Source organism: Leptinotarsa decemlineata, unplaced genomic scaffold (assembly GCF_025532065.1).
Source record: "Leptinotarsa decemlineata unplaced genomic scaffold, Ldec_3_MD MMD2_P_RNA_scaffold_1, whole genome shotgun sequence".
Lineage (NCBI taxonomy): Eukaryota > Metazoa > Arthropoda > Insecta > Coleoptera > Chrysomelidae > Leptinotarsa > Leptinotarsa decemlineata.
The window spans coordinates 503,793-529,819 of record NW_027412523.1 but is presented as its reverse complement, the minus strand read 5'-3'; the positions used below and the strand labels follow the sequence as shown (position 1 = coordinate 529,819).

Genomic DNA, 26,027 nt, shown 5'->3' with positions numbered 1-26,027 from the left:
AACGTTGAAAAAACGTTAAAAAAAATTTCCTAGCGGCTAGGCATTGAAAATTTTACTTCTGTGATCGATAAATGTTACTAAAATTGACAGCGTGACTCACGGTCGATGGTAGGTTAGACGTTTCTGGAAAACTTCAAAGCATGATTTATCTGAAAATTTTACCTCTCACATTTCCTTACCTGTTCTATCGATCTAAAATATTTTCAGCATTGCGGCGTTGCCACTTCCATCAAAAAGTCCTAGCAACTTTACTTTTTTTAATGGACCACCCCGTATATTTATATATTTTTGGAATCGCTCTGGTATTTTATTACTTTTTTGTTAATAATGTCCTATACCTATCTCTAGCTGTTTTCGAGATAAAAAATAAATTGTGCTAAATATGGTCCAAAACATAGCCTTAATTGAAATTAAGTACATCAGTACTCTCCATTCATGAAAAGTTGATATTTTGATGATAGTTTGGACAAACTCGAAATATTCAAATAACACCAAGAAATCGACACCATATCATACAGGGCGTGCTAAAATTACTATTATTTCCATTGTGCATTAAAGTAGTCAAAAGTTCATTTTTTTAAATGAAACCGCCTGTATATTACTCGGTAAATTGAAAGATGGTGAAAAATGCTTCAAGATGATTTATGATGTCCCTAAAACTAAATCGTCAAGTTTTCTCAATAAAGTCGCTTCTTCTAGAAACATTATTTTTTTTTAGAATTTGGATTTAGGTAGCAGTGGAATTATCAAGCTTATAGCAGTTCGGTTACTTTTATGAGTAATTTACAAAGAGTTATCGACGGTGTTTCGAATCATCTTCCAAAATGAATGCAAATATCGATTATTCAAACGAAGTTCTTATGAAATTATTTATTATACACATGAACAAAGTGATCAAATCATTGTCAGAACGTGTAAAAAATTCAACCAAATGTATCTATCCTGAATTAACACCAATGAACGAGAGGAAGTTTGTAAGGTTACAAAATAATTTCCTTAACTATGGCTCAAAGTTTCCAGGAAACAACTGTACCAAAAATCAGTCATTTCTAGGTAAAAAGTAAGATTTTGTGGGCTAAAACATGTGAAAGTACAGAAAATAACAGAATAGGATGATTCAAAATAACAAAATTGTAAACAAAATATCACATTTTCACAATAAATGCTGAAAATGTTGTCCATTACATTCTAAACACTTTTAAATGTTTTTTTTTTGTACGCGAGTTGTGGTTGCTTTTTCAATTTCCTAGGGATCCAGATCTTCAATACTCCGCACTATTCGCCGTCGCAATTCTTCTTTGGTAGGCACTGGAGTACTGTATACCCTTTCTTTTAAAACACCCCATAAAAAAGTCAAATGGCGTGAGATCGGGTGTTCTCAGTGGCCAATCCCACGGTCCTAAACACCTAAACCAACAATCATCGAAGAGTTCGTCAGGTTTCCTGGAAACTTCCTGGGTGAAATGAGCTGGCGCTCCGTCCAGTTGAAACCACGAATTCCTATAATCCTCTAAAGGCAAATTTTCAAGAAAATAGGTTACAGTCGTCCTTCATATTTGGAGATATCTCCCTGCATTCAGTGTGTCTTCATAAATAAAAAAGCTAATTTTATTGTTTTTCAGAGTACAGAAAACTTTCAGGTCAAATTTTTCTTGAAAACCCATTTCTTTTGTAACATGAGGATTATGATCAGCCCAAAAATGTTTATTCTTTCTATTGAAAATACCATCCCCCGTAAATTTTGATTCGTCGCTCCAAATTATTTTTGACAAAAATTCCCGATCTTCCTGTATATGAATCAAAAGGGATTCACAAAAATGCATTCTACGTTCGAAGTCTTCTGCTTTTAAAGCTTGAACTTTGGTAAATTTATACGGATGCATTCCGTGATTTTTCAAAATTCGTTGTACTGAAGCATGTGATACACCTGAATTTTTTCTGCACTGCGAATGGAAGCTTCTGGATATGCATAAAAATATGCCAAAACGTTAACAGTATTGTTCTCATTTGAAGTAACAGGTTTTGGTAATGTTGAAGGCGCTTTTAACATGGAGCCATAGTTAAGGAAATTATTTTGTAATCTTACAAACTTCCTCTCGTTCATTGGTGTTGATTCAGAATACATTTGGTTGAATTTTCTACAAGTTCTGGCAATGATTTGATCACACTGTCCGTGTATAATAAATAATTTCATAAGAACTTCGTTTGAATAATCAATATTTGCATTCATTTTTGGCGATTTTTTAAAACACCGTCAATAACCATTTATCAATTACTTATAAAAGTCACCAAACTGTCATAAGCTTGATATTTCCACGGCTACCTAGAAATCAAATTCTTTAAACATTATTTTTTGTACAACTGTTATTGAAAATCTCTTTGATAGAAACACTTCAATCAGAACACCTACCAAAAAATCATTTAGAAAAGTTCACACATGCAGTTCGTGCTATTGGTAATATTAAATCCCTGTGAAGTTACTGACGATGACGAAGTATCTAGTATTCAGTCCAACTGTAGAAAGTCCTTCATGACTAACCAATAATCCTCCTTAAAATAACGTGAGTTGGCGTATGTAGTTGAAACATATGCCTTGTAATCCAAAGATCGTGTGTTCAAATCCCATGGACCCTATAACTTTTTTTATTATCAGCAGTAACGTTATACAAAAAATTTGTATGATACATTTGTTAAAAGTGATTTTATTTTGCTCGTGAGTTTGCTCCACTTGCTGACGCTCGTTTTGCAATAATCCCCACTCACAAAATAAAATGCCACTTTCAACACTTGTAGTAGGTAAAACGTGAATAACTATTTTTGCACAAAAACGGCTTTATTAAGAAAACTTGACGATTTAGGTATAGAGACATGTATGTCATCTCGAAGCATTTTTCACCATCTTTCAATTTATCGAGTAATATACAGGGGGTTTCATTTGAAAAAATGAACTTTCGACTACTTTTATGCACAATGGAAATAATAGTAATTTTAGCAAGCCCTGTATGATATGGAGTCGATTTTTTGGTGTTATTTGAATATTTCGAGTTTGTCGAAGTAACACCAAAATATCAACTTTTCATGAATTGAGAGTACTGATGTACTTTTCAATTAAGGCTATGTTTTGGACCATATTTAGCACAATTTATTTTTTATCTCGAAAACAGATAGAGATAGGTATAGGACATTATCAACAAAAAAGTATTAAAATACTAGAACAATTCCAAAAATGTATTAATATACGGGGTGTTCCATTTAAAAAAATATAATTGCTAAGATTTTCAGAAAAATCATGCTTTGCGTTTTCCAGAAACGTCTAACCTACCATCGACCGTGAGTCACGCTGTATAATGTCAATTGGGGGTGAAATTATTTTTATAGTTTACCGTTGCCACTTGAATTGAAAATTTAAATATTTAGTTAGTTACCAACTAATTCTATCTTCTATCATATTTTTGTTTGCAATATATTTCCTCAAACACAACAAGCATTACAGAATTTTAACAGAAATGAAAAATCGCTTAAAAAAGGACCTCCAAGCGCTATTTTTGTGGCATCCCGAAAAAATCAACACAATGCAGCATTATCTACGTCTTGTCGCGAAACATTAACTGCTCTATAATTGGAGCGATTCAAAAAAATACATCAGTTAAACCCTAAATAATTCTAAAAACAAAAATATCACATATATTATATTACCAGTGGTCACGCAAGAATTTATAAATTGGTTCATGATGATAGGAACAAACTGAGATTGACGAATAAAAATATTTGATTGGTTGGAGAGAAATACTTATACAGAATAAATAACTGGCTAGTAACTCGTAGAGACTGCATATATTCAATAATAACTAATAATTAGCCAAGTCGTACTCATTAGGAATAAGTACCCAGGTATCCGGAGGTGTCGTACCTGTTTCACGTCTGTAGTTCTCTTCACGTCATCCGTACCTCCATCTCCTAAAGGTAAAAGACAAAAGCTAATCGTGTACCGACGGAATCAAGTCACCTGCGAGAGTATTACCTGCATTCCAACATCCAAGATGGCCGTGGTGTGCTAAAGAATGCGAGCACGAAGTAAATAACGTAGCATTGTACCGAGCATTGAAATAACTGTTAGATGCGATGTAAACTTGTTTTGTGATCTGTAAATTGCTATGATTTGTCGAAAAAACTCCGAATCCGAAAAAGTGCTTGTCGTGTCGATAGTTTTATTGAAAAGCAATTTTTGAGTCATCCGGGCCGAATTTATGGCTGGAAATAGTGCGGAAAGTAGTGATTGTGAAGGTTAAGGTCATTTTTAATTATTAAAAGGAATCAAATATTTTGATGACTACTGCGTTTTGATTTTACTGAAGAAAAGTTCATGAAGAAATATTTTTGAAACTGCTTGAAGAGGTTACGCATGAGTGAACTAGATGAAAAGTTTTGTTTCCTGAGTGTAATATGAGTTACGAAATATCATTTTTCGAAGGAGGAAGATGTCGCATAGAGATTTCACAGAGGTAAGGTATTTGAAAAAAAAGATCAATGTATATGTATAGGATTAACAGATGAGGGATTTTTAAAGAACTGATACCAAAAAATTAAAATTACGAATTATTTCGATATAGAGCTGATTCCATACTCTCATATTTTTCTCAGACTGAATCCTGCCTTGATTTTTCTACAATACTTCATAAAAATATTGAAGGAAGATATTTGAAAGTGGAAAAATAAGGTTTCCGTGTTTTTAAACGTGTCTATCCTATTTAGTCTATATTCAAACACATCGGAACAAAACTATACTCCTATTACCCCATTCAGTAAAAATAAATTATTGATTATTCTCCCTCCTGAACACAAAACTTCACTTTTTTATACTGAAGTCCTTTTTTCAATCGGGGATGAATTTAGTACACAAATACAGTTACAATAATTACCTATGCCTTTGACTCACGAACACGATTTTCATTCTACTGTGAATTTTTCGGTAAGTTACAATTAAAATGCGGAATTTTTTTTTTATCGAACTAATGTTACATTCGCTATGAAGATCAGGTGAATGGAATAAAGGAACTTCTCTATGTGAAACATTTTTTAAAGACTGATAATTCGAGGGATGAATCGCAAACGAAACAAAGAGGCCCTAACACTGTTTCTTGTGGAATTCAAATTCCAACTTCAGTCAGTGGGTATCAATTATCATGTACTATATTGTGTAGCAGTTCTGTGAATGATATCTGATTTGATTCCATAAAAAATTTGGGGTACAAACCAAATAGGAAAAAGTGTTTTGCGTTTGTTATTTGTATAATTCAATGTACATGAGAGAGAAGTTGTTTCGATAGGGCTTCTTCTTCAGTTTTGTGTCTGAAGTTACTTGGTTGCACTATCTATACATGTTTGTGAACAGTTTATTTTGATATTTTTCACTTCATTTCTTTCTTTAGAAGATTCTCCATTTTTTTTGTATGAAGCTCAGGTAGCACTATGTCGCAAACTTCGTGAAAAATACTTGTTGAAAGCCTGACTTGGGCATATTTTTATACATTGTTGAAACCGGACCCCCAAAAAACTCGACATTGAACTATTTATATTATAAGATATATACAGACGATACATTGCGTGTATTTTCAAAAAGAAACCCAATTATTCAGGAGAACACAATTAATGGGGACTTAAAAATGAAGGCCTCACTCCCAATTTCCTTTCCCTCAATCCGAAGAAAACTGAATTCATCGTGTTCCTCAGTATAAAGAGTGTGCAGATAAACCAAATGTCCCAAATAAATGAACTCGCTAACGATATCTATTATTGGAGCACGGCGAAGATGTCTCAATTTAAAACAAGAAGTAGCAAATTTTTTGGATTCACATATTCTGTACCTACCAAATTGATATAATAGTTTTAACTATTTCCAACATTATTTCGTCGACTTTGTGCATGCCGGTTTGTGGATGAATAACTTTTTCGAGTCTCCTTGTATAAGATCGCCGAGATATTAATCATACATAGGAACACGATTTTCATTATGGTTTCCTTTCTACACTATCATTAAACTCTCCTTTATTTCATAGCGGTTTCTGTCTTTTTACCAATAAGCAATAATCAAAATTTGAGATTCATCTTTTAATGAGATTTTTAAACAGATATTTGGGTATAATCTATAAGTTTCACCGATTAAATCTATGTAGCACTCGGATAACTCAGAAAATGCATTCTGTCGGTATGATTAGGCGTAAAATAGAGGTTAAAGTTTGAGAATTGGGAAACAGTTCACAGATTTGAGGCTTGGAACAGCACCCCAAGCGGTAAGGACAGGTGCATCTATTTCTTCGGCGACCTCCATTATACTGTTTCCTAAAACCTGGTAAAAAGTAATAAATGCTCATTATAAATGCAAAACGCTGATAGAGTGCTTGAAAAATTCTGTGATCTCGTTATGATTTGCTAGAGCTCTCATCTGCGGGTTCAACATTCTTTACCGGGTCTACCCTATTTTTATAACGCAAACGGGTCGTAAACAGAAGATTTCATGAGTCCTTTTCCACCTGAAACAGCGTAGAATAGTAGAAGTGGAATAATAGAAAAACACTTTCGTCTATTCAGTTTGTATATGGAATTAAATCAGATATCATTCACAGGATTGCTACAAAATAATGTGAATAGAAGGGTAAAATTTCACTCACATGGAACACTGTCCATCTTCAAAACTATGAATTTTCATTGTATAATAGAATTGTTAATATTTCGTAAACTTTCCTACACATTAACATTACCTTATATAAATCTTTGACGCACCCATATCGACATAAAGTAGCTGCATTCTTCACAGACTAGTGAATATTCCATTACCTGGCGGTGATTTCAATAAGACATTAAAATTGTTGAAACAAATTTCGCAATCGTGAAATGGCAGTTTTTAGAAGGCGTAGAAAAAAATTAACAAACATTAAAATAACTAAACGCACTGCAAATTCGAAAGAAAAACTATGAATTTCGAGAAATATTCCAACTCATAGTACAGCTTAGCAAATCTAGCTGTGACTCTGGATATTGGATGAGCAGTAAATCAGCCAGCGGAGTGGGATGAGAGCTTAACATCGAGGAACTCGTGTAGTGATCATTGTTTTAGTACAGTAATTGGAGAAATTATTCTGTGTGGTGAACTTTAAGTTATTTATTGTCTTTGGGAATGTTGAAGATGGAAAAAAATAGAAAATGGTCAGAAAAAAATATTTTCAACTCCAAATAGAAAGAGGTGTATTGAACATTTCGAAATTGTTATTGATGATTCTGATTTGGCAATTTCACGCAGATGCATGATTAGTGTCCATGTCAAAGAGAAACGAGGTTCTACAGTGTCATCCCCAATGTAAGCACCATATGGGAAACTCATTTATTAAGGGTTTTTCGACAAAAAGTTATTCTTGATAAAAGTTTGTGAACCATCTAAAATGGAATTTTGCACCAAAAACGTATTTTACTCTTCAAAAAATTGACCGTGGTTAACACCATAGTTGTGTATTTTGTAATATCATAGGCTCTTGAAATAAACTGTCGTATACAGGATGCTATCTATTTATCGTTTCAGCAATTTTTTTTCGTAGTCCCCATTTAAAAAATGGGTAAAAAAATAAAAATTAACTTAGATGGCCATGAGTTTAAATCTAGAAGTATTTTTCAATGCTGAACAACTTTTCTACATAACAAGATTTTTCAAAATAAGAGTACTTTATTCTTGTCTCAAAATCAAATATTTGAAGGTTCCTCGTATATTACGTGTGTTTTACTGTATATTGTTGGTGCATATTTAGTTTTAAAGAATGCACGAACTTTTATCGAAATTGTCTTTTTGTCGAAAAACTCTTAATAAATAAGTTTCCCATATGGTGCATCCTTTGGGGATGACACTGTATACAGGGTGATTCAAAAGTACTTTGACAAACTTCAGGAGGTGATTCCTCACAATATTCTAATATGAATTGTCCAAATAAATAAATGTCCGGAAACGCTTCGTTTCCAAGATACAGGATGTTGAAGTTTTATTTTTATTTTCGTTTTTTTCAAATAACTTTTGAAATACTGAACTTAATTAAACGAAACTTGATAATAGGAGGTTTTTGAGGTGTCGAATTCGAACCTGATGTTCTTATTGCTCTTACTCGTAGGGGGCGCCACCTACACGTCTTTTTCTTTTTTAAAGATTCATAACTTTTTTGGGCGTACCTACTTCTAGCACATTTTTCAGTAAAAAAATCGATTCCTCTATCATATTGTTAAAAGTTAAACAGTGTCTACCGTTTTTTAAGACAACATAAAATATAAGGTGGTCATGCAGTGATGTCATATGCTTGTCATGCACTACTGTCACTTTTGTCTAAAAAAAAATAAAAATGTAAAAATGTCAATAAAACTCTCAGTCATTTTCCTATAAGTAAAAGAAAAGGAGTCACGCTCAAAGCCAGAATAAATCAATATTCAAACAGGTTATGGGCCCAGCTGCCTCGAGTGTTGTGAATGTAACCCTAGTGGAAGTATTCTGGTGATTCTTTAAAAGTGTTCACGGTCATCTGAGTGCCGGTGTGCTAACCCAAAAAATGACGACCAAAGAGCATGAATTGAGCAATATCCAAATATTGAATGGACAAGACACCTTTGAAATATGGAATTTCTCTATTACCATTTTATTTAAGGCAAAGCAACAGTGGGGTATTGTATCTGGAACTGAAACTAAGCCTGATGCTGATGAAACAAAGCCAGATCAAGTCAAGGCCAAAAATGCCTGGATTGCCAAGGATAATGAAGCCCAATATATCATTGTGCGAACTCTGGACAAGTCCATTTTGTCTCACATTATGGCATGCAGTACATCAAAAGAAATGTATAACACATTGGTAAGCATTTATAGAAGGGACACTACCCATCAAAAGCAAAAGCTCTTGCTAGAATTCCATTCATACAAGTTCGACAAAGCGAAGACTACCATGGATAATATCAGTCATCTTAAGTACATAGTCTTCAAGCTTTCACAATTCAAAGAACAAGTAACCGAAGAAATGTTGGTTACAAAGATTCTTGCTTCACTACCTGAACATTATCATTCCTTTATAAGTGCCTGGGAATCAACACCACAAGTAAATAAAAGTGTTGACAACCTGGTGGCACGTCTCTGCTCTGAAGAGGAATATTGGAAGACAACCAAACTTGACTCAACAGCAGCAGCTTTTAATGCTGAAGGTAAAGCGAAGAACAAATGTAAAAATAAAAATGGGGATAAAATAGTATGTCATAAATGTGGTGAAGATGGCCATAAAAGACCACAGTGCCCACACAAGAAATATTGCAAGACTTGTCGTCGCAATAATCATAATGAAGATGAATGCTTCAAAAAGAAAAATAAAACTGGACAACCAAGTACAAGCTCTGCAAGTTCAAATGTCAAATGCATCTTTTGTGGAAGAAACAATCATGCATCAGAAGACTGTTTTTACAAAAATGCACACCAAAAGAAAAATGAGAAAGCTGCCTTTTTCGCTGAAACTGTTGATCAAGAAGCGCCAATGAATGAAGCCCTATATAATGAAAAGTCAAGCAACATTCTCTTTGTTGTGGATAGTGGGTGTACCACTCATCTTACAAATGAACATCATTTGCTGATAAATGCACAAGAGTCACAACTGAAAATCTCAAGTGCCAAGAAAGGTCAAGGTCTGAGTGCAACATTGTTGGGAACTATCGAAGCAGATGCAGTAACACTGCAAGAAGTGTCCTATGTGCCTCAACTTTCCAAGAACTTACTGTCAGTAAATGCAATCACCGAAAACAATGGTGAGGTGATATTCAAGAAAGAAGGTGTGACCATCTTCAAAAATGGCAAAGAAGTTATGCGAGGGCATAAAACCTCAAATGGTCTATTTGTGGTTGACCTCAGTGCTAAATCATATTGTCAATCCTTACTCACTGTCCAAGAAGAACAAATGAAATGGCATCAAAAATTGGGTCATATCAATTTTGAGTCAATGAAGAAAATTCCAAGTCTGTGTGAGGGAGTGCCATGCTCACTAAACAATTGCAAATTTGAAACTGTATGTGAGACATGTGCCTGTGCCAATCTTATAAGAAAACCCTTCAACACAAAACGTAAAAGGGCAGAAAGGCCACTTCAAATCATTCATACGGATGTATGTGGGAAAATCACTCCACCCACATATGATAACAAGAATTATTTTATGACCATTATTGATGACTTTACCCATGTTGTGCAAGTCTTTCTAATGGAAACAAAAGATGAAGTGGAAGATCTACTTAAGGAATACATTGCTGCATCTGAAAATCACCACAATTTGAAAGTATCCAAAATCAGACTGGACAATGGTGGAGAATACCGCTCCAACAACTTCAAGGCTTGGTGCAAAAAAAAAAGGTATTCATCTGGACTATACCATACCTCACACTCCAGAACTAAATGGAACGGCGGAAAGGATGAACTACACTCTATGCAATAAAATGAGAGCACTGCTTCATCATGCTCATCTGCCAGATTATCTATGGGGTACAGCCATAGAAACAGCAGCATACCTTCACAACAGATCACCATCTTCAACCATCGATACCACTCCTATTGAAATGTGGACTCATCAAAAACCAGATCTCTCTCATCTTCAAGTGTATGGCTCACAATTATATGCCAAGAAGGTTGGACTCCTGAAGAAAACCGAATGTCGAGGAAAACGAGGTATTCTGGTAGGATACACATCTAATGGATATAGGATCTGGGATGAAGCTGAAAGAAAGATTTATCCATCTCATGATATCGTTGTAATTGGTATAAAAGAAGTGGAAAATCCTGTACCATCAGCTATCAAGATTGAAAATTTTATGAATTTATCCAAAGATGATGAACTAGCCCAAGCTGACGAAGAACCAGAAGATCACCCAGAAGATCAAGAAAATCATCAGGAAGATCCAATTGTAAATGAACCAGTTATGGCAGATGAAGAAGATCAAGATTCAAGTGATGAAGAAACTGAGTCTGAAGAGGAGGAAAATGAGGTACCTGAAAATGTTCCACTTAACCAAAGACCTCATAGACAAGTCAGATTACCAAAGAAATATGAAGATTATGTTATGTTAGCAGAAGAATCTATTACCTACAAAGACTGTATGAAGAGTCATGATAAAGAAAAATGGAAGACTGCTATTAAAGAAGAACAAGACTGCCTGCAAAAAAATGAAACTTGGGAACTAGTGGATTCTAACTGTGCTGTGGGTAAAGAAATTTTGACCAGTCGCTGGGTTTTTAGAATCAAGTCAGATGGTCGCTACAGAGCCAGATTGGTGGCAAGAGGATGTCAGCAGAAGAAGAATCTCGACTATCAAGAAATCTACAGCTCTGTTGTACAAGCAAATTCTCTTCGAATGCTCCTGGCCATTGCAGCCTCTGAAAATTTACAAATGTGCACCTTTGATGTAAAATCAGCTTTCCTCTACGGGGATCTGCAACAAGAAATTTATATGCATCTGCCTGAAGGATACAATGTTCAAGGAAAAATCTGCAAATTAAGAAAAGCTATCTATGGACTCAAACAAGCACCACAGCAATGGTTTAAACGGCTAACTGAATTCCTTAAACAAGAAGGGCTGAAACAGCTATTGACTGATCAGTGTGTCTTCAAATCTACTTCAGGAGAGAAACTATTTGTTGCCATTCATGTGGATGACGGTCTCGTGATAGCTGAAGATCCAAACGAAATGAAGAAATTGCTGTCCAAGATGCAGAAGTTGTTTGAAACTACAGTCAACCTTGAACCAAAGAATTACTTGGGTATCCAAATTAGCCAAAGAGAAGATGGAATATTCATCAATCAAGAACAATACTGTCAAGAAGTTATTGCAAAGTATAATTTGGATGGATACACAAAGGAGAAAAATACTCCTATAGTACATCAAGACTACACCCATGAGGAAACGAAGAATGATGAATCAAGTTTTCCATACCAATCTGCAGTCGGAAGTATGATTTATCTATCATGTAAAACCCGTCCTGATATTGCATTCGCAGTAAATTTTGAAAGCAGATCTACCAAAAATCCTAAAAGACATGATGTCTCAAATGTCAAAAGAACCATCAGATATCTGAAAGGAACTAAAATAAATGGTATATTGTACTCAAACAAAAATAAAAATAAATACACCCTGGAGGTTTACTGCGACTCAAGCCATGGAGGAGATAAAAAGGATGGAAAGAGTACCACCGGTTATTTAATGAAATATGCAAATGGACCAATTGCCTGGTGCTCACGGAAGCAATCCCTTGTTGCACAATCATCTACTGAAGCTGAATACATTGCAGCGGCTCAATGCTGTAAGGAGATGAAATATGTAAAATCCGTCCTTGAAGAATTGCTCGAACACAAGATCAATGTTGTTCTCCATGTAGACAACACAAGCTGTATCAAGATGATCAAGGCCAATCAGCTTACAAGAAAATGCATTTATATAGATGTAAAGTATCATCTTATAAAAGACGAATTTAAGAAAGGATGGTTTAAGATCACTTATTGTCCTACAGATCAAAATGTAGCTGACATCCTAACAAAACCTCTTGAAGCTATCAAATTTGCCTTTCTCAGGGAACAGCTAATGTGTTCTTGAAACTGTACTCTCATGTGCCCTATAAAACTGTACACTTATGTGCTTTTTTTTGTGCCAATTGTTTGTCGTATTTTTAGTGAAATATTTACTCTTTTTTTTTGCATTCATCATTCAATATGTTGTATTGTTGATGCTCCTACCTATATATTCTATCATTATTGTATGTCTAATCATTCCTTATTTTCAAGGAGTGTAATTGCTTATTTGTAATTTTTTTTATGTTCATATATTTTCTGTTGAGGGAGTGTGTTAAAAGTTAAACAGTGTCTACCGTTTTTTAAGACAACATAAAATATAAGGTGGTCATGCAGTGATGTCATATGCTTGTCATGCACTACTGTCACTTTTGTCTAAAAAAAAATAAAAATGTAAAAATGTCAATAAAACTCTCAGTCATTTTCCTATAAGTAAAAGAAAAGGAGTCACGCTCAAAGCCAGAATAAATCAATATTCAAACACATATCTACGTAAATAAGCTACCCTTGTTACTAGCCGCTGTAAGCAACCGTTTTCTAAATATTTGGACTTGAAAACTTCAAGTCGATTATTTGATAATCGATGCATGTTGAAGTTATTACGAATATTTTGCATTCTTCACAAGAATGCTTTGGAAATAAATTTGACGTTTTGTTGAAGTTTCCGTAAGTAGAAGTAGAAAACACTTATTTTGAAAAAATAAGTGTGAAGTGGCCACCGAGATTGTGTGATTTAACCCCGTTAGACATTTTCTTCTTGAGTATTCTTAAGTCGCAGGTGTATGCGAATAAACCACAAACCATAGCGATCCTCAAAGCCAACATAACCCTTGCCAACGGTTGAATTCAGCCTGATTTATGCACTAGAGTCATAGAAAATTGGACGTTTTGGATGCACATCACTCAAAGAGGCCATGGCGGACATTTGAACTATTCAATATTCCACACATAATACTATATAGGTCTTTAAAACAAATAAAAAATTTCGATTTTATCTCACACACACACTTGGTTTTATTTAAATTTGAAAATAGGAAGCACCTAATTAAGGACCCTCCATAAAAGACATTCTATACTATAACAATTTTCAATTGAAGGTAACTCATATACAAATTGAACTGACAGCTAACGGCAACAATGTTGGATGTTAGAACTGAATTCTTACCGAGGTCATTTTTATTGTCTATGCAGTGCCATTGTAAATAATTGAAAAGTAAGATAATTCCATGAAATTTGCCCCCCGTAACAAGATAGCTTCTGCATATCGATAGGATGTACGAGCGTTAAATACTTTGAAACATCGGTAAACTTCGTAGGTCTATTATATTTGCGTCCTTAAAATGCCAAACTAGTCATTCGGTTTCTTTATTATCAAGCGTCCTTATCTGCATAGGCGTAGTGTGTTCCGTTTCTTGTGAAGGTAACTTTGTTTTGTATTTATTAAATATATTTTATTATGAATTTCACTAGTTCGGACTTCCATTGTCTATTATATAAAATGATTTGAAATCCCTGAAACAAGTAAAAAAGAATGATTAAAAAAGGATAGTTGAAAATAACAATTATATTAAGCAACAATAAACCTGAAATGAAATGATAGTGAAATAACCTACAAGTAAAAATATAATAATTGAATGAATAAAAAAATAAAAATTAAAGGGATGCAAAAAAGAAAATAATAAAAATAAAAAATGTAGAGATTCCAAGTCACGTTAGTTCACGACGTTTCGATTGTTGGTATCTACAATCGTCTTCGGGTGATTGTAGATACCAACAATCGAAACGTCGTGAACTAACGTGACTTGGAATCTCTACACTTTTTATTTTTATTATTTTCTTTTTTGCATCCCTTTAATTTTTATTTTTTTTATTCATTCAATTATTATATTTTTACTTGTAGGTTATTTCACTATCATTTCATTTCAGGTTTATTGTTGCTTAATATAATTGTTTTTTCAACTATCCTTTTTTAATCATTCTTTTTTACTTGTTTCAGGGATTTCAAATCATTTTATATAATAGACAATGGAAGTCCGAACTAGTGAAATTCATCACGAAACATTGTCAGTCACCTTCAAACAAATATTTTATTATATTTATTGAATAGACTGTTATATTTATTAACTTCAAAATATAAGATGGAGTTGGCCGATACTTGTTTTTCAAAATACATTATCATAGATTTTCATTACATTCACACTTTATTGTGAAATAATTTATTCGATCTAGTCATTAAACTCAGGTATAAATGTTCGTTAAACTCAGGTATAACTGAAATTAATTAGTTCCTAGAATATTATTAGTTTCTAGGTACAAAGTAATATTTCAAAAAGTACCTATATATAAATCACAATGTATGTAGAATTCAGTTTGTTAGTGAACACGCTTGAAAAAGCTACTGTGCAGCGAAACACGTGTTGCGGATTTGTTAATCTGTTCTATCTCATAATAAACTGTTTTTCAAAATACATCAACTTTGAAATAGTTTTTGAGGTAAGTAAACAATTGACAAATAGCTGAATGATATGATTGAATTTTATTATTTTTATAGTATTAAGATGGATGCCGTAGCAGGTCCACGTAATGTACAAAGAAAGCGGAAGTTTATGTCGTTAGAAGAAAAACAGATTGTCTGTAGAGTGTACGAAAATTTAAAAAATACACTCCATACAGTGGAAGCTGTAGCCCAATGTTCATTTTTAACGGGAATATCCATGTCGACAATTGAACGCATTGTACGTATAAAAAAGGTGGCTGGGATTGTGCAAGCTTCAAAAGTACATTGTCGTGGTAGAAAAAAATTGAATTGGACGAGTACCAGAAAACTTTTGTACGCTATACCATTCATTCTTTCTTTTTCGAGAATAAAGCGCCAACCCTCGAATCCATTAGGACAAGGGTAATGGATAATGATCTCATTCCAAAAATGAGCAAAGGGAAGTTAAGGAAAATAATAAAAGAATATTTAAAATTCAAATATGCCAAACGATCCCGTAAATCTGTCTTAATAGAAAGAGAACATATAGCCTCATGGCGACGGAAATATCTTCGCTCTATTAGAGAAATGCGTTCTGCTCACAAATAGATGTATTATCTGGACGAAACGTGAGTGAATGCTGGTCACACAGTATCTAAGATCTCGCAAGATACTACTGTAACTAGTTATCGTCAAGCATTTGTGGACGGTTTATCAACAGGGTAAAGGGCAACGCGGACCAACGGGTAAAGGGCAACGACTAATTGTCGTCCATATAGGTAGCGAGAGTGGCTTTTTAGACGATAGTGCACTAATTTTTTCATCCAAAGAAACGGGAGATTATCACGAAGACATGGACGCCCAACGCTTTGAAGGATGGTTTGAATCCCTTCTTTCACGAGTCGAGCCAAATTCGGTAATAGTAATGGATAACGCTTCTTATCACAGCCGATTAGTAGAACAGCTATCAACTATGACCACCAGAAAAGCAGACATGCAGAGTTGGTTAGGACAAAAAGGAATTTCATTTTTCCGAGGACATGGTTAAGGCCGAGCTTATGAGTGTCATTAAACAGCATCGTGACAGATATCGCCAGCTTGTGGTGGATACAATAGCTCGTGCTGAAGGCATCACCATTTTGAGAGTCCCTTCTTACCATTGCGAGTTAAATCCGATATAATTGATCTGGGCTCAAATTGAGGGTTAAGTAGCTCGTGAAAACGTGACATATAAAATTTCTGATGTCCAACGTTCATTAGAACTCGCAATGGAACGGATACGGAAAGAAGATTAGGCTAATGCTGTAGCCCATGTGATCAAGGAAGAAGAGAAAATGTGGAGATTGGACGGGATGGTAGACACTATCTTCGACCAAATACTAATAGATTTAAGTGTGACTGGGATTCCTCTTCGGACGAGTCAGTGGATTCTGAAACTTCACAAGCATAACATAGGTAATGATTTCTTTGCTTTGTAGTTCTCTTTCTATATAAAAGGAACATAATAATTATTTTGTAATTTTTTCTGTTTTTTTGAAGTACTGTATTAGGTATAATAAGAAAATGTAAGCAGTTTTACCATTAACACCAGGTAGCGCCACCTACTATAACAATTTTTACGTAATTACCTATGTGTTTAAATAAATAAAAATATTATTTTGGTACGCCTCTGCAGGGTTGGTAAGAGGATTATCCGTTGGTCACTTCAAGTGCGACGTTGCTTATAAATCATCTTCAATTGAAAATTGTTATTGTATAGAATACCTATTATGATGGTATATATCTACCAGTCCATTTGATGAAGCTACCAATAGGCGAAATGCGTCTTAAATAAAATTCAGTGCGGAAATCGTTGAATTATTATCATGGAGAATGTTAATAATTTTCGTCACGTAATGGTCAGTGAATTGCACACAAAAAACTGTTAAAATACACCTTTTCAAATCCATTCTCGTGTCTATACTTATAAGATATTCAAACAAATTGTTTCCATCTAAAATCTAAACTTCATGCTTCATTGTGTTCGCCGACCTCAAAACCACAAAATGTGAGAAAAAAAACTCATTACACGATTCTGTCGTGAAGGGGACGAGAGCGCAGTAATTGGGATAACCAGACGGTACGAAACGAATGCTGGGATTGGGCGTAGACCCAGCCGAGAAGACGTTAATTATTACTTTTTGGCAAAAAGACAAAAACCGCTTAGGTACAAAGGAGACTTTAATGATAGTGTAGAAAGGAAACAATAATAAAAAACGTGTCCTTACGTATGATTGAATTTTCCGAAAACATACGGGGGGGCTTCAAAAAGTACGGTAAAGCGAATTATCAGACATAATCAATTATGAATCGTTCGGTAGCCGGGCGGTTCGACATGGGTGCTTTGTTCACTCAGTCAATCGATCGATGTGAGAGTGATGAAAATAATTATCATCTGTTTTTGAATACATGTAATGCATTGAATATAATTTTTATTTTTTTCAGGTTGAACCCGAAGGAACCTCAGAATTACCAGCCGCAAGCAAATCTCTGTTTCTTGAGAAGGTAGTTATTTTTCAGTGATTCTCTCAAAGGTTCTGAAACAAACTAACTTTTATTCTATTTAATATTCAGTTGAGTACTCATAATTTTAAAGCATCTCAGGCATTCATCTCGATTTCAGAAAATTCCCTGTCAATTTTTCATTGAAGTGGGAAAATCTTTTTCAGTTTTTCTAACTTCGCCACTCTTACCTACGAAACGATCAGAAAAATCACCATTTGGGGTCGGGAAAGATGTAGTTTCAGACCCCTTCGAAATTCTCTTCAGATTAAAAGTTATAAAATTCTCCTCTAAAGTTTTGTAAACATTCCATTTCAAAATTTTTATTTTTTCAGGCTCAGATTATTAAAAAAACAAACACTCACATAACGCCTTTTTGGTGGTTCATGGTCAACCATAGGTTCCGTTGAACCGGTGTGTCTTCAACACCAACACTTTTATTTTAAACTTCCCGTTACCCAATACCGGCTTACAATATCACTACATTTTTCCTTAAATTTCGCACCACGCGGTTAGACAAAATAACTCCCCTATTTAGGCCAACTTCCCCAGCCTTGAAGGCTGAGGGATGAGACTCCCGATCTCGTCTCGACGAGTTCTGGTGACCAACCTTTTGTGCTCCCGCATAAAACTCCCAAGCCCTCGTGTCAGCAACGCTAGCCACAAAATCCTCATCTCAGCGTTTTTTAACTTCTCCAGCGTATGATCATCGGCAGGATGTAAAATATACATTTGTTTAGTCTAGCCCAACTTGTACCACAACGACGCTTAAAGGTCTGACAGTCATAAAGTAATTCAGCGCTTTTTCAACTGGAAAAATATCGACACCGAAAAAACTGGTGATCGACCTCGATCTCTATGAATGAAATAATATTTCACGGTAACCATCGCAATGGCAGTTACTACAATTCGTTTTTGTTTTTGGTCGATTGTGAGCTCGTACGGCACCCATTTTGATCAGAGCTTTCGCACATCCAAATATTCGTGCACGATGTCGAAAACGTTTCTTTGATATCTTTAGAGCTTTAGCCATCTCGATCAACTTCATTTCGTGGTCACCCCAAATCATTTTGTTGACTTTTTTATGTTTTCGTCGGTAACAGCCTCTTTGGGACGCCCCCTGTATGAATCGTCCTCGGTGCTCATTTCATCTCCTATAAATTCAGCAAACCAACGGTTGATTTTTCTGGTGCAATGTCGAAATAATATTTATCAAGTCAAGCCTTGCCTTCAACAGTATTATTTTTTTTTCGCCAAAAAGCAATGCTTCATTAACATATTAAATTCATGTTTATCAATTTTCTTCGAACTAACAACAGTTGCTTCACTCAAAATATTCTATCCCACAATCTAATAGTCCGACAGCTGCGAAATTTGTACACGTGTCTTTTGAAGGTTGAAGTTAACTGAAAATCACATGGATTTGAAACTAGTAGCGTCATGTGTGTGTTAGCCTTCGAACTTTCCACACCATTTATTATTAGTGAATTTCGGTATTTCGAATCATCGTCCTATCAGTCTGCATTGCTTAACGGCTAAGTTGGCTGAACGTGTTATGCTGTAAAGTTTAACAGAAGAAGTTGAAGACCGAAATGTTCTGCCTGACGAACAATTCGGCTTCACTGAGCTGAAGGCCCTGAGACTGGTCGAAAATTCCATCTCAGAGCTGAACAACAGGAAGACAGTAAATCTTGTCCTCCTGGATATTTCGAAGGTCTTCGACTGAGTCTGGCACAGAGGCCTGCTACACAAAATGCTCGATTTCGACCTGCCTAGGGGTCTGGTCCGGTAGATTAGGTCCTTTCTAAAAGGCAAAACATTTCAGGTCCGAGTTCAAGGAACCCTGTCTCCTGTCGGGGAAATCCAAGCTGGAATGCCTCAGGGAGCTGTGCTGTCTCCAATAATGTACAGCCTTCACGTGAGCGACCTTCCGAAAAATAAGATTTTAGTATACAACACGATGTTCAAGCCTATCGTCATGTATGCTTCAGGTGCTTGGGGACAAACCGCTCCGTTAAACCTCTCCATTTTGGAAAGGTTGCAAAACAAACTTATCAGGCTGCTGGTGAATGCTCTATGGTTCATGCGGAATGAAGCCATCCGCAGAGATTTGAAGCTGTTAACTATACGGCAGTCCATTCAGTCGAGGAATCATAAGGTTTTCGAGTGAGCGGTAACTCATGATAACCCATTAGTCAGGGAAGCTGTAGATTATGCTGTAGACGACCCCACTCGATTCAGAAGGCTCCGTCGCTCGGTTCAGTGGAGGCCCCACGACATCTGTCATCAAATACCTCAGTCAGGAAGGGCAAGGCCAGAACGGCATAGAGGTCAATAACTTTTATATCGCCAACCAAACACCTTCAGTTATGAACCATTCGTCCTCCTGACGAACCCTAGTTGAAGGGGGAAGGAAATAAATCTCCAACCTGATAAAAATGAAGATGACTATAACAGTATTTCGAATGATCATGATTGGAATATCATGATCGTCAAATTCATTTGCCATAATTCTAAAATCATTTTCGAAAGTTATTATTACAAACAGTGTCTTCTAATACGTTGCTTAACTAACCTCAATCCCCAAAGAATAGGTTGCTTCATAAAGCCTTAATTAAAATTAACATTCACATTGATCTTGGGAATAAGACTGGTGATTATGAGAAATGTTTATAAACTATTATCTATTAATACTATTATCTCAGGCTCTATGAATGTGGGTCCAAGTTTCTCACAATTTTTTAATTTCTCAGGTTCGCCAATCTAATGCTGCCTGTCAAAATGGAGACTTCGCAACGGCTGTAGCGCTTTATACAGATGCTCTACAGCTAGATCCAACCAATCACATATTGTATTCCAACAGGTCTGCTGCCAGGCTGAAGCAGGGATTGTTTGCGCAAGCTCTTCAGGATGCCGTCACAGCCAGAGATTTGTGTCCAACATGGCCCAAAGCCTATTACAGGTAAAATCAGAATCAGAATCAGAATATGCTTTATTGTCGAAAGAATACAATTCTTGTTGACAAAGTCAGTTTTAGTACATGGATGTATGTTAAAATATAGTTAAAATAACACTTACAGATGTATAAACACAAATAAACACAGGATACTCATCCATACATACATATTCACATAATTGAGCCTCAGCAATGACAGATATGGATAATGAGTTCATTCAGATAATTTGGCTATAAAAAATTCATCCAAGCTATAGAAGGGATGATCAAAGAGTAAAACCTTCACACTACCTCTGAATCTATTATAATTCTTGATTTCCCTAATTCTTGCTGGAAAGTAGTTGTATATTTACAAGCCGTTATATATAATAGAGTCCTTTACGAGGCGACTTTTGGGTAAAGGCAACATAAGAGTCGAGTTTTGGGAAGATCGAGTATTGTAAGACGATGACGCTCCTTTACATAGATCACGGTGCTTATGAATCAAACAAGATGTTTCCAATATAAAAATAGAGATCACTGTGAGGATTTGGTGATTTTTAAAGTATTCTTTGCACGATTTGCGACTCTTAATCTTGAAGAGGGCTCTAATGGCTCTTTTTTGTACAACTTGGATCTTGATTACTCAAAAGCTTTCGACAGGATTAATCATGAATTGTTGATAGCTATTCTACACTATATAGATTTTTCTCCATCTTCGCAGCAACTTATGTCTGCTTATCTCAATAAACGCACACAAAGAGTCATACTGAACTCTACATCATCAGACTCCATCGAAACCTTGTGTGGTGTACCTCAGGGATCAATATTGGGCCCGCTACTCTTCACTATTTACACCTCTCAATTCTGTAAACATTTGAAACATGTAACATCACATTTCTATGCGGATGACACGCAGCTGTACCTCGCATTTGATGAAAAAGATATCGTTGCTGCCTGCAATGAGGTTAACGAGGATCTTGCGAGACTTGTCGATATATCAGAAAAATTCTGTTTATCCATCAACCCAACCAAATCCAAAGCCATACTTTTCGGTAGGAAATCGACCAAAAATAGATCCCGACCTCTAATTTCCCTTTACATCCGAAATGAAACACTCGAATTGTCAAATTGCGAAAAAAATTTAGGGTTATTTCTTGATGACTCCCTCACGTTTTCCACGCATATATCACATATAATTAAAAAAGCTTTCGTAAACCTAAAACTGATCTATTCCAACAGAGATATTTTAAATAAAGCATGCAAAATCACCCTATGCGAGTCACTCGTCCCATCCCAGCTAAATTACTGCGATGTTGTTTATGGGCCGGCTATAAAAAACTCCGACAGAACTCGCCTACAAAGACTCCAAAACTCTTGCACCCGACTGATATGCGGTATTAAAAGACGGACTCCGACCTCGAGTTACATTACTGGACTGGGCTGGTTGCCTATGAACAAACGACGTATTTTGCATTGCTGTGTATTATATCACAAAATTTTACTCACAAAAAAACCTTCATATCTATATTCGAAAATTCAGAGGCGTTCTGAAGCTCACAATGTTAATGTCCGGTTTCGACAGAAATTATCTGTACCCAAGCACAACCCTTCGCTTTACCGATCTTGCTTCTCCTATGGCATCGCTAAAATCTACAACTGTATTCCCGATGATTTCAAAAACTTGTCAATCTTCAACTTTAAGAAAAAGGTTAAAAGTCTTTTGTTGGATGGTACTTTAGCAATAGACTTCTGATACATTGATGAACTTATGCGACATTCATTGCACTTTGTGACATAATTATTATTTTTTATTTATATTTATATGTATATTCTTTTTCAGTTGTACTATGTTTATGAGAAGGTATATTCTTTTTTCTTCTGGTGGGACCAGTTTTTGTCACTGGTCCCTTGTCGTGGTTGCGTGGAAGAGCGCTATTCTATCTTTCTCAGAAGATAGAAGAGCGAACGATGCCATTTGCTACATAACAACAATCAACCTTGTTCTTTGTAACTGCTTTTTGTGTAGCAATAAAAACATTTATTATTATTATTATTATTATTATCTGTAATAAATTTTTATTGCATGCACCCCAAAAAGCAATTACATAACCTATATGCGATTCAATTAATGCATGGTAGGCAGATTTTGCTGCTGCAAATCCTACCTCATTATTGATGACTCTAATGGCATAGCACCCAGAGGATAGTTTTTTAGACAGTTTTTTAACATGTTCATCGAATCTCAGGTTACTGTCAATATGAAGACCCAAGAATTTTGTGCAGGGGGAATTGTCAATATTAGTTGAATCAAGAATTATTGTGTCCAATTCACATTTGAAGGTTAACAAGTTAGTTTTGGAGATGTTGAGTACAAGGAGATTATTGTCAAACCACGTTCTTATTGTTTCGAGATCACGTTGTATGACATTGTGTAAAGATGTTTCATCACTACTGTGATAAAGTATAGTGGTATCATCTGCAAATAACGTGAACCTCCCAGATATATTCAAATGGGAGATATCGTTGGCATATAACAAAAATAAAATAGGTCCCAGTACCGCACCCTGAGGCACACCATATCTAGTAGCTCCAATACGTGAATAGTGGTCAGTTTTTACCAACTGACTACGATTCTCCAGGTAAGATCTAAACCACTGCAGGCTAATTCCTGCAGCCAGATCATTACAAGAAAACTGTTTTACAAACGCTTCATTCAATTTAATAATGATGTGTCTTCTTTGATTTTTTCTCTTTCAAGAAAAATGTGAACATTTTGATAATACCACTACAATCAAGTCATATCAGTATCATATCAGTAAAGCCATAAATATCAGTGAAGTTTTTCAGAAGTGCGTCCAACTTTAATAGTGTATTGTTCAAAAAAATGAGAAATAAACTTCATATGTTTTTGTACCACTTGTATTTGTAACTATCGTTACTGCAGTATCACCGATTGAAAACACAGACCTAAGAGTACATTGATTTTAGGCAAGGAGTTGCACTTCAATGCCTGGGACGTCATGGAGACGCCTTGGCTGCCTTTAGTCAGGGCCTGGCGCAGGATCCAACCTCTCAACAGCTACTGGCGGGACTTGTGGAGGCTTCAATCAAGTCCCCACTTAGGCACAATCTGGAGCCAACGTTTCAACAGCTTGAAGTTATGAAGCTGGACCAGAGTCCCTTTGTGCTGATATCTGTAGTGGGCCAAGTAAGTAGAAAGTGAATACTTACATGATGTGTTCAATATAGGGTTTTTCAATAGGGGCTTCCTCTAACAATTGATTACGGCCATTTTGTTGAAGCTACATCTGTCAAATTAGTAGTAATTTTTTTAGTCTGATATAGCATTCAACAACACCTGCACCTGTTTTATCAAAATTGATGATCTGTTTGGGCAACGTACCGCCGCGCTTCGCCCATTTTACGGTCTCCATAATCGTCCTACCAAAAGGAATATTCGCAATGTGGTGGATGAATTTGGGTTCACTGGTTCAATAAACAAACGACTAATCTCTTTACGTCGACGAAACGCAAGATCTGCCGAAAACATCGCCATTGTCTGTGAGAGTGTGCAGGAGAATCCGAGCCAGTCGATTTTACGCCGTGACTTGACCTGCACCCATACAAAATTCAACTTGTAGCGTTTAGTTTGTCTTACTTTCATTTTTCATAATTTTCGAAATAAATCCAAGAGCGAAGTCAGCTCATGCAGAACACCATTCGAACACTTGTGTATGGTTAGTTGCGAGCTCCCAATCAATGCGGAATTTTAAATATCTCACCTTCCTCCAGACACCTTTCAGATGAGTGCAAGAAGCCACGAGCAGATCCGCCCAAGTGCAATAATTGCAAGAGTGTGCATAATGCAAACTACCGCGGTTGTCCTGAGTTACCCAGGGTTTGCAGGAGGACCAAAGTAGCTTCAAATGCCCCCCGATGTGCACCCACACCTGGAAAGCATCCTGTCGAAGCATTTGGCACACGCCCGGGAATGAGCTACGCAGGAGCGGCCAAGCGCGGTAACACCTACGCCAGGCCGACCGAGGCGCCCAGTAGTCCCCGCCCGTCGAAGGTTAGTGACATCTGTTCCGCTCTGGACCAGATGAAGAAACTCTTCATTCTGTTCCCCGTACTCGAAAAGATGTTTACGGTGAACACCAACGTGCTAACTGGAACCTGTTAATGGCTAGACAACCAAAATTGACTAATTCTCTCAAGGTTGTATTTTGGAATGCCCACAGTATTTCAAACAAGAAATCAGATTTTGAGAATTTTCTAATACCACAAAACATCGATGTTGCACTGGTGCAGGAAACCCACCTGCACAATGAACCTTTTGGTATTCCAAACTACCGTTTTTACCACAGAGAACGCGTTGGACGTGCTGGAGGAGGAGTTGGCATTTTTGTCAAACGTAACCTTCCTCACGTACAATTCGGCATTGACTCGGATCAGTTACATGGCACGGAAACCGTGGGCATTGAGCTCCAACTGACAAGAGGTCGTCATAGACTAATCTCAGTTTACAACCCTCCGCGGAATCGTCTTCTCCCATAATCAATGAATGAACTGCTGATGTCGACAAATACCCCCACAATTGCTGCTGGTGACTTCAACGCCAAGCACAATCTTTGGAGCAGACTCACTAATGCGAACGACCGAGCGCTCCATGCGCATGCTCACAGGCATGAGTATCGAGTGATGGGTCCAGATGATGGGTCCAGCCCACGTTCTACCGTGGGGATTTAAGACCTGACGTGCTTGATATCGCATTGCTCAGGAACGTCTCCATGTCCTGCGAAGTGTACACTTTATCGGAACTCGACTCAGATCATAATCCAGTCTTCCTGATTCTGGGTGATGATCCCCCTCCACAGGATTATTGCATGAGATCATCCACGGATTGGGAAGCCTTCAAGGCTCACCTAGTGGAGACACGTACGGACCGTGAGGCGCTTCAAACTCGCAACGGTCTCGACGCGGCAGTGGCAGATTTCGAATTGTCTGTGAACAACGCTTTCCGCGCAGCCTCAACCAGGACAGAACTTCTGCGGAGATACAATGAGTTTCCTCCCAGGATAAAGAACCTTATCCGGGAGAGAAATCGACTCAGACGAGTTTATCAGCGGACTCTCTACCCTGGAGACAAGGCTGCGGCTAGCAGGATGGCCAACCAACTTAAACAGGCCATCACTGACTATAGAAACGAGAGGTGGAGCGAGTGTTTGGAATCGCTCGAAGAAGAGGAAAACCGCTCCCTTCCCTCTTCCCTGCTACTCTCCCGCCGAGAAGACGCTGACCTTTGCAGACACCATGGAGGGTCAGTTTCAACTTAACGTTGATCCGGATGATGATATTGACCGTGATATCCGGCTGGAACACCGGGTTCGGCGCATCCTTAGAGAAAATGATGACGACGTGATCCGTCCAGCTTCAGAGGAAGAATTGAAGGGATACATTA

The 26,027-nt window shown here is 36.5% G+C and overlaps 1 protein-coding gene across 1 annotated transcript in view; it reads left to right on the top strand.

Moving 5' to 3' along the window:
• The first annotated feature begins 3,997 nt into the window (after positions 1-3,997).
• Positions 3,998-26,027, top strand: part of LOC111513875 (tetratricopeptide repeat protein 28) — a 61,508-nt gene continuing 39,478 nt past the window's right edge. The window contains exons 1-4 of the mRNA XM_074186733.1: positions 3,998-4,502; positions 17,572-17,631; positions 20,382-20,590; positions 23,555-23,774. Of these exons, the coding sequence (XP_074042834.1) occupies positions 4,479-4,502; positions 17,572-17,631; positions 20,382-20,590; positions 23,555-23,774 (513 nt within the window). The 5' untranslated portion in view covers positions 3,998-4,478. The remainder of the gene's footprint in view (positions 4,503-17,571; positions 17,632-20,381; positions 20,591-23,554; positions 23,775-26,027) is intronic.